Here is a 10,693-nt window from a genome sequence, read left to right as displayed (position 1 = left end):
TGGTGGTGACAGCTAATTTAATGGCATGTCTTAGGCTATTAGCCTATTAGGCGGATGTTGTTGTTGTTGTTAAAATTATTATTATTAGTCCCCCTATTAGTTCAGTTAAACTGCGTATTTGTAGACTTGTAGACTAAATGGTCGTAGGCTAACATAGCGTTTTGATTACAGGCTAATATATAATAAATAAATGAATGAATAAATAAATAAATACAAATATAGGCTGCGTAAAAGAAGCACTTTCACAACATTTTCACATTTCACCTATTTATTTTTAAAAAACCGAGCCACTTCGCAATATTTGAAGGATAATAAAAAAATGAACAATTCCTTTAAAAAGCCATAGGCCTACTTTTCAGAATTAAGATGATAAAAAAAATAGGCTAATAAAAAATTAATAGGCTATCTAGACGAATTATGTGCCCATTAATTTACAGCCAACTGATTAATAAAAAGCATGAAAGTTCAACAAGAGCAACATTTATGAAACCTTTTAGTAAATTCACTTCAGTTCTATAGGCTACTACTAGCCATTACTATACTGTAAACACCTTTGACTTTTCACCTGTCACCATTTTAATTTAACAAATCATTTAGCCTATAGCCTATTTTTTTTCTTCTTAAATGTGGGTCTAATCTCATAGATATATTTTGACATTTCAGGTAAACCTGCACGTGTTGTTGAACTCTTGCTAATCAATCCAGAATTACTTAACACAGCACAAAATGGCTGTAATTTACTGTAAGCGCCACGCTCATCCTTCTGCGCATGCGCACCACACCTCTCTAGAGAAGGAGATCCGCGCGCAGGTACTAAGTTGGCTCTTGAGAAGCGCTCGCGCAAAAGCTGACGGATCATCGATCATAAAAGCTCACAGCGATGTACACCGGAGGAGCTGATGCCCGCATCACATCAAACGGACCAATGAGACAGCTGACAGCTCATTAGTTTTGCTCTAATAAGGACATGTATGAGATGAGATCTGAATTATTCGCTCGTGAGTGCTGTAAACTGACATAATAAGAGCTCACGCCTCAATTTCCAGCTTTTGAGAGAATACTGTAAGACACGAAATTCAAGGAGCAAAGGAAACATATGAAGTTATGGATTGTAGATGGACTATGGCAATGTAAAAAAAAAAAACAAACACTTTTTTGAGAATTTTGTTTTAAACGTGGTTTAACTTCAGACTGAATTCCCAGGTTACCTGTATACGCTTCTGTTATTTATTTATTTTTGTCATTTAATTCATTATTATATATATATATTTTGCTGATCATCACAATGTTCCAGCACAATAAGAAGTGCTTCACCATCGAATCTCTTGTGGGCAAAGACTCGAATTCCTCCAGTGCTGCTGCGGATGAGCCCATCAGACCCACAGCTCTGAGATTTACTGAATCCATGCATCCATCTCCCTTTGGGAGCTGCTTCCAGAACTCAGGCAGGACACTGTACAGCAGCAGCCCAGAGATGATGTTCACAGATCCGGCTACTCATTCCACCAACACTGGCCTGGCTCTGCGTCACCTTCAGATCCCAACTCAGCCCTTCTTCAGTCCGCATCAGAGGGACACCTTGAACTTCTACCCATGGGTGCTGAGGAACAGATATCTGGGACACCGGTTCCAAGGTAAAAAGCGGGTCGAAATACGGTTTTCAGTAATGTTGACATTTACCATAGAATGAAATAAAAAATTGGTTTGAACTTTTCATATTTAACTAAATTCGATTTAAATACAAAAAGAATTAGGCCCTGATTGATTTAGCCAAGGATGAGCTAGGCTAGTCAATGGTTTGTTAATTTCATGGGCTAATATTGTTTTCAACAATATTTGATTTTAACTTTCATTTACCTGTTTTATACGATTGATGCGCACCGATCCGTTCATCTTTCGTGATATAAATAAAATTTCCCTCAATTTTGTCTCTCAATTGAAATATTTTATCTTTTTCGAAATATTTGATCTTTTTCGATTGTTTATTTATTTTTTTATTTTTTATTTTTTTTAAAGTGTTATAACAACCATCGGCAAATTCTGCTTTGCAAGAGAATATTTTTGTGTTATGTAAAAAAAGCGTGTTGACCAAGTTAGCTGAAGAGTTCATTTTGGCTTCATCAACCAATTAACCAATTGTACAAATAATTGTATAGTAAATAAATAATTAATGAAGGCTCATTTATTTTGACCACATGTTTATAAACTTTTAGCGGTAAGGAACGTTGTTCTAACGCTGTAATTGTAGTATTCAGACGAAATTAAATACATTTCGTGTTTGTTTGAAACTGTTCTAAATTCTCATCATACAGTATAGGCCTATAGGTGATTCATTATGAAATAATTACGATAAATAATGTGTTCAAGTATAAACTGATAACAAAGACAAATTTACCGCCTCTTGCTCTAGTCAGTTGTACTATTTTACTTTAATTCATCTGAAGTCAACCTTTTAGGATGTTGCTTATTTGTTTAGTGAAAAATGCTAAAATTGAAATTTAACATTATTAAATTTCAAGCACTTTATTTTACTGTTATTTGACGATAACTTGTTTTAGCTATTGAATTATTTATTTAGGCTATGTATCTTTATTTCTGCAGTTTACCCAATACACCGTAAATTATATTACACTATTACATGTGTTATAGATGGACAATAATAATTACAAGTACACATGTGGATATTTGAGGTGCTCAATGTGCTATACAGGCAACTAGTAATCTAGTGTCTTGATGTTTGAGATTCTTTCACATACATAATATTTGTACGTGTTATGATATGGCTCGCAAACGTATAAAGCTCTTAAAAATACGATAAAATTCGTATTTAATATATAAATATAATATAATAATAATAATAAACGTTTATAATATGTAGTAACGGCCTATTTTAGTTTTTGAAACTTTACGATGTTAATAGAATTCTGCAGTTATAATTACTAAAATAAAAAAATGCGTGTTTGCGAGTCAAACACGCATTTTTTTTTAATGAATTTAATTTAATTTAATTTACATTTTGTTAATTGAATCACCACAACCATAATGCGATTAATGTTTCTACAAATTCTGTCAAACTTTTTTAGGCTATATAAAAATAAAAATATGAAATATTATTATTTTATTTTTTTTACGTGAAGATGATCTGATGATGCAGTTTGCAGAGTACTTTAAAAAAGCGTAATTGATACCCAGTGGCCCTGTTTACCAGGCAATTTGTTAAAGCAGCTATCAGTGACTCTGGCCAGTCTTACTTATTAACTGGGTTGTGATGGGAAGCCCAGCCACATTAGGTGTGCTGTTAGGGTGCTGAGCTGCAACACAGTCCTCAGGGGAATTGCTCAGGTAATTGGTGGAAGTCAGAGGTTGTTGTCACTATTACTCAGATCCGGGGCTCAGATAGAGCCTCTTTGTTTACACACAGAGCAGATCCACTCACTGATGGTGTCCAATAACCTCAAAAACTAATGTTTAGACAAGACTAAATACGGCGGAGGGATTGGGTGGGAAAGGATCACCTATCGTGGAGATTGTCACTTTTTTGTCAGCACTAATGTGTGCATGGGTTTTAACTCTGCCACTTTCTGAATGGGAAAAGATATGTGCTCATGTCCTCGGATTCGTCATGCGGGACAAGGTAAACAGGATCCCAGACTGGCCTGCTGTTGTACATGAACAGGGTTCTGTGTCGTGGGTGTGTTTCACAGACTAGTGTGTGTGTATATATGGCACTGATAGCAACAGGAAGAGGTCAGACAGTCTTATCCAAAAAGCATCTGGACTTATCATCGTCATTGTGCAGATTTTTTTGTGCACTATCAGGTGAGGTTCTGGATGCATGAACAATATCATCAGACTCTTTACCCAGCTGTTTTTTCTTTTAAAGAGGACCCATTCCAAAGCACCCTGTTGCTAAAATAATAGTAATAGCAGTTAAGTCTTCAAAAATGAACTTATGTAAAGCTATTTTTTGGGTTAAGTAAATATAGAAATTCTGATCCAATTTCAGAGGAACCATGACAGGGAATTCTGTAGGAGCGACCAAACGGTACAGTCTCTTTATTTCCCACTACAGGCCACCCTTCTCCCTGCCTTTAATGAGAACAGAGCTGACAAGACCAAGCTTGTTTGTGCCAAGGGAATGGTAGTAAAGCTGATCTGGGTGCCATCTGGTTCCCTTTTCCCCATGATGGGGGCTTTCTTGCCATAAATAAGCCAGTGTGTGTTTGAGTTCAAACCCCCGAAGGGTCTCCCAGCTCTTCGGGAGGCTCGAGTCACTGTCAGTGTTCTGGCCTGCTAGTCTGATCCACCACCTCTCGAGAGAGACATGGAGGTGATGCGACACATGGTGATGATGCCAGACCTAGAGTACGAGTGCAAACTGAGTGCACAAGAATACGATTTAAAATTCTCTTAGTTGGATATACAGTGGAGTTCAAAAGTTTGAGTCCACTTGTGAAAATACTTTTTTAAAAATATATATTTTAAATATTATTTATTATTATTTAAATTACAAATTATGTTATAAGCATAACAATTTGAGTGGAAAGTTGATTCCAAAAAAATTAACTAATAACTAATTTATTGCTTCTTAGTATTTAAGTCCCCCATGTGCTTTAATGATGGCATGCTCTTGAGCTGGACTCCACAAATTTGTGCAAAATCTGATGATCCATGTTATCCCAGAATGTTTTTAAATAGCAATAGCAGACCTTTTTTTAAATACAAGTTAAGCTCAATCGACAGCATTTGTGGCATAATGTTGATTAGCCCAAAAAATATACTTTGTTTCCTTCCTATTCCAGTGAGGCACTTTTAATGGAAGTGAATGGAGCCAATCCATAAACATTAAAATACTCACTGTTTCAAAAGTATAGCCACAAGACGTAAACAGTATGCATGTTAACATGATTTTAGTGTGATAAAATTGCTTTTCTATGCAAAGTTATATCCAATTTTACAACCTCGTTGCCATGACAATGTAACGGCGTAAACCCTAAAACCTTAAAACAACCGTAAAAGTGGCAATTTAAACAACTTTACAGTTACAATACGCAAGTTTTAGCAGAACTATTTATGTAAGTGCTTTTATAAAGTTATAAGCTTCACATTTCTGCCTTTAAACCCTTCAAAAATTGGTCCCAAGCTTTTTTTTTCTTTTTTTTTTCTTTTTTCTTTTTTTAAGAAAAGGAGGCATGAGTCAAAATGATTATTTGTGGCAATCAAATCAAATCTATTGAGCTTAACTTGTATTGAACCCGGAATATACCATTAACATGGCAAATGTCACAAATTTCCCCGATTCGTGACCTAGAGAAGCAGAATCTTAAATATTTTTTTCCATTTTACATGGACTCAGACAATTGATTCCCACTGTATCTTTTAAATAAATGGCAAGGTAAAGTTTTGAAAAGTTAGCCACTAATCTATGGGTCATTTTTGGTTGATTGGCTTAGTGCACCTTGAGGACAGTTTAAGGAGTGTTTTTCAATACCTTCAAGCCACGTAGAACTCATTATTTACATTCTTCTGCCCTGCCAGAGCCCTGCTCCTCTCATTTTTTCAAGGAGATGTCTTCACTGTTTTTGCCTCTGGTGTTCAAAGCATTTTCAGCACGCCAGCTGAAAGCAGTTGTCAATGACAGTCCTGTGACAGAAAATATGCACCTTTTACTAAAATGGAAGTAAAGTGCATACATTATTACAACCTTCACAAAGTCTCTGTTATTGAAACCTTTTACGAGAGCAACCGATATGAACTAGTCAGTCTGTGCAAGGAAACAAATACCGTGAATTTTGTAACTGTTCTGCACTGGGATTCGGGAAGCCTAGAAATGTGTGTTATTAAGCAGATTAGAGGAGCTGCGGTGTGAGTTGAAGTTGCTTCTCTATGATGGCCTAATGCTCCTTTGAAAGGAGTCAGTTCAACGCTATTGTCTACAGATCAAGGGTTGGTTTCTGAGTTTTTAAAGAGACTTTAAGTCCGAGTGGCCTCATTCTAATCCTCTTTTCAGCTTTTGGTGATGCCATTAGTGATCTTTTCTGTTGAGAATTGGTACATTATTGTGCTTTCTTTGATGATCAGTGTTAAAATTTGAATGAGTTCTTGGTTAACTAAAAATCTTATTATGAAAAATGTGGATTTTAAAGTTAGTGAATGTGTGGTTAGAGGATTTAGTTGTTCAGTTTTATTGTCAGGCATCCATTTGCTCTGTGAAAGCATTTCTGGATGACTAAATATATATTACCATTGTATCCATTGCAATTGCAACCATTGCAATTGACAGTTTAAACACCTTTATGGCTTGAGTTAGAGCATGGGCTAACCAAATGCAGAAGTGGTTGATGTCGTTATTGAGACAAACATCTTTTTGAGACGTTTGCATGTTAAAGATGTACGTTTGCGGTTGCACACCTGATGCGAACGTTGACACATTATGGTTACTTTTTCATTGACAATAGCTCATGGTCTGTCACTTCTGTGCACTATACAATCCTCTCTGTAACCGCTCTGGAAGAATATTTTGTTTATACGTGATTGCGGTCATCTTCTTTCTGAATATTCTTTTAAGCAAAGCTCACCAAACACTAAAGTGGTCACGTAAATTACACATCCATTTGTTTATGAAAAATGTTTTTCTCTTTCTGTGTGTTCGCAATAAACGACAAATGGGTTATGCTGTCCAGATGTTGCTTGTGGTCAAGTGAAGATCACGCTTGCATGAAACCGATAAAGGCAAAATTTTACTATAGCCCCATGTTGAATTAAATCCGAGTAAACGTAAGGGAATTAGATTTGCTTAACTGACGATTAATATAGCCATCTCAATTGATTTTGCATCTTTTTAACGTTGAATGTTGATCTATGATTCAGCATCATGACTTAAAGCCCTGCATTTGTATGAAAATCAGGGTAATGCCATATTATGAGGCCCAAAGGTTAGAGACTTCTTTTTGAATGCGTAGAGAAAGCTTCCTTAGTGCTGAGAATTTCAGTTGGTATGAATGATGCGGTGTGAACACACTTCACATCACTCATGTCTGGAACCGACCTGGAATTATTCAAATCAACTTAAGTGTGGCTCAATTAAGACATGCAATCCTGCTTTTAATGTCTGCATTGATATGACTATGTAAGACATATTTTGGATAAAAGCATCTGCTGAATGTCAATTTAAACATTACTATAAAATAAAATTAACCTAATATTATTTTTAAACATAGAATGGCATTAAATGTACATCACTTACAAATATCCCTAACAGATATTTATATATCTAGGCCTATATTCCTTATTTTAGACATATGGAATTTAAACAAAAACATGGTTGTCAAGTGACATTGCTCCATCATCATCATTTTCACTGAACTTTTTCACATAGCATATAAAAAAAAAATGTAAAATCATTTTCAAATTTGTTTTTGTCTCACTCTAAACTTGCCTACTGCCATATTAACATTTCCTTGTCTTTTCCTCTGATTGTCCTATACAGGTGAAGACAGTAGCCCAGAAAACCTGATGCTACACGGGCCTTTCTCCCGCAAGCCCAAGCGCATCCGCACTGCCTTCTCCCCGTCGCAGCTGCTACGGCTGGAACGTGCCTTTGAGAAGAACCATTACGTGGTGGGAGCCGAGCGGAAACAGCTAGCCAACGGGCTGTGCTTGACAGAGACACAGGTAAGGGGGCAGAAGTGTCAGGGTCGCTCCCTGCAGCACACACGGCTGCATTCCACCACACTGAACTCGCAAACACCGCAGGATGTGAACACATGTTTACTCATCTAGGCCTCTGACATAATTTCCACACAGGATGAAGTAATTCATCATTCATTGCCTTGGGATAGGCCAGATCAATGCCAAAGCATGCATTTAACATGCGTCTATGGTCTAATTTCACAATCGGCTTCGCATACATGCTTGTTTAGTATTAGGCTTGAGCAATATCTGTTGTGACATATGTTAAACAGCTACTGCAGTTATAAGATGGCTCTATCTTTTAATTAAATCATTTTGTTTTTAGAGCTACTTTTATTTTGGATTTTCTTTTAATAAACATTAAGTTCACATAGTAAGAATACACTGCCATTCAAATGTTTGCACATTACTAGTAAAGTAACATCAAAACTATTAAATAATACAAAGAAAAGTATAGGAATAAATGAATATAGGATAAATAAATAACGTTTTTATTATTAAAATAACTTTATATAGTAACTTTACTATAAGGTTGGTAAATGCATTAGGTATCATTAACTAACAATAATTTTTTTTTATTTTATTTTATTTATTTTTTTACAGCATTTATTAATCTAGGTTAATGGTCATTTATAAAAACACAATTGTTTATTGTTAGTTCATAGTCCATTAACTAATGTTAACATATACAACTTTTTATGTTAAAAATGTATTACTATGTGTTGAAATTAACATTGCTGAAAAAGTACCCATTGCTAGTTCATGTTAACTAATGTAGTAAACTATTGTTAATGAATACAACCTTATTGTAAAGTGTTACCAGAAATTTGTACATAGGTATAATTTATATTTGCCTAAAAAACTAATTTCAAGCAGTTAAACATAACCCTTTACATAAAAGGTTTTTAGAATATTGAAAATTATAAATTCAGGTAAGTGTGTCCAAACTTCTGAGGCAGTGTTGAGGTAGAGTGCAGAAGAGTTTATTTAAAAAATGCATGATTTTGTCGGCAGATTGAGAGATTACATAAACAAACATATTTAATATTTTCATATTTCTTTAGAACGCACAAATGTTTTTCAATCTGGCAAAAAACTCTTTTTAAGAGCAAAGACACTACAAGGAGAGATGTTACCACAGCATTACGATTTTTATTTCTTTCAAAGAACAAAAATGTTGTAATTTTATTACTTTGAATAATTAAACTTTGTTTTTCTTCTCAGTTTTTAACATTTTCATATTTTAAATCAAAATAAATATAACAAAACAATATAAAGATGAATTATCTTGAAATATATCTTGAAATATATGTTTTGTGCATGGCTAGATAAGCTTATAAATTGAAATGGCCTCTCTTTCTCGCTCTTGTTAAGGTGAAAGTCTGGTTCCAGAACAGAAGGACTAAGCACAAGAGACAGAAGCTGGAGGAAGAGTCACCGGAGTCCCAGCAGAAGAGGAAAGGCAGCCAGCATGTGAGCCGCTGGAGGGTAGCCACTCAACAGGGCAGCCCTGAAGACATTGACGTAATTTCAGAAGACTGATATCATACGGCTGTGTTATCTAGAGTAATAAACCGTCAGTCATGTTGACGGATCTCTGCCACTCACAACAAAAAAGAAATACATTTTTCAGACATTGCCACGAATTTAAGTGGCTTGTAAACTACGGAACTGAGTCACAGCTATGTAGTCGGCTAAATATGACTTCTGATCATACACAATAGAACAAAGGATGACGACAGATGAACTGTAAGACTTCTGTATGCAATACACATGGACCTCTTCGTTTTGGATCGCGTTCCATCTCAGAGCAATGAAGACTTTTTTTGTACCTTCTTTTTTTAAGTTTTCACTCCTCTCATGCTCCTTTGTTATCAGTCAGAACATTTCCATCATACTGTAGTATGTTGAATGACAAAGATAATAAGTAAAAGCAACACTTCAGTAGATTGATAAATGTTTTGTAATGTTTAATTGTTCACAGTCAAACAACAATCCAGTGCATAAATGAATCACCAATAGTTGTACCTCCTTAAATGATGTTGTGATACATTTGAACCGGATGTCTGCATTTCACAAAATCGTACCAACCAATCAAACAGCAGTTTCTTGAAATTACAAGTGGTGAAATAACTCCTCACAGTCAGATATGTTTGGTAATCTTTCTTAAATACCACTAGTGCAGTTTCATTTGAAATGGTTCTATTTATTCAGAATAACCATACTTTTCTATGCATATGAGCTCCAACCCTAAAATTGTTATTTTGTGTTTTACATTTGGGTTAAAGCTTACTGAAGACTTGTATTGTGTGAAAATTATTTTTCTTTGATTTTTTCTTTGATTTTTGGGACCACGATGGCTCTTGAACTGATCTCAAATATAAGTGAACTAGAGAAGCTTAGAAATGTTTGAATTTCTTTCTACACTCATACAATTAAAAGGAGAAAAAAATAAAAATAAAAAAATACTACAGTTAAACCTCCAAGACCCAGAATGGTTTGTAGCACTTCATAGCAGATTGTTTCTTTTTGGGTTTTCTTTAAGGTGATAAGCACTGTAATAATGTCATCTGTTTGTCTTCACTGTTCAAAGTTTTTTGTTGTGTGTTTAGCTTTTTTCTGCAGACTATTAGATAATAAAAACTTTAACTTAAGGATTCTTTGGAAATGATTTATCCTTTGTTCTTTGCTCATAATAATTACTCCATTATATTGAATGTTTTAGCATAAGCAACAATAATGTGATTTTATTGAGTGCATGTGCCTTATTGAGAAGTGATTTGTTTTCAAGACAAGATGCTTTTGCATTCCTGAAGAACCACAACTTAATTAGTTCAGTTACATAAAAAGAAAGGGATCATTAGCCGGAAGACTTTTCAATAATTGTATACTTACATGCTCATGGAGCATATAAGTGCTTGAAATAAAACACAAACATCTCCACTTCTGGATTTACTTGTGCAAACAGAGTCAACCAAAACCGGGGCAAAAATTAGTCATA

General features: G+C 35.0%; 1 protein-coding gene across 1 annotated transcript; it reads left to right on the top strand.

Annotated features, from left to right (window-relative positions):
- Window positions 1-651: 651 nt before the first annotated feature.
- On the top strand, window positions 652-10,313 carry LOC127413455 (homeobox protein EMX1-like). Its single transcript, XM_051650625.1, has 3 exons — window positions 652-1,634; window positions 7,490-7,674; window positions 9,067-10,313. Exons 1-3 carry the CDS (start codon window positions 1,286-1,288, stop codon window positions 9,232-9,234), a joined length of 702 nt encoding a protein of 233 aa, XP_051506585.1. The 5' UTR covers window positions 652-1,285; the 3' UTR covers window positions 9,235-10,313.
- The last annotated feature ends 380 nt before the right edge of the window (window positions 10,314-10,693 follow it).

This window comes from Myxocyprinus asiaticus, chromosome 22, assembly GCF_019703515.2.
Source record: "Myxocyprinus asiaticus isolate MX2 ecotype Aquarium Trade chromosome 22, UBuf_Myxa_2, whole genome shotgun sequence".
NCBI classification, from domain to species: Eukaryota; Metazoa; Chordata; class Actinopteri; order Cypriniformes; family Catostomidae; genus Myxocyprinus; species Myxocyprinus asiaticus.
This window is presented reverse-complemented; position numbering and strand designations above follow the sequence as displayed.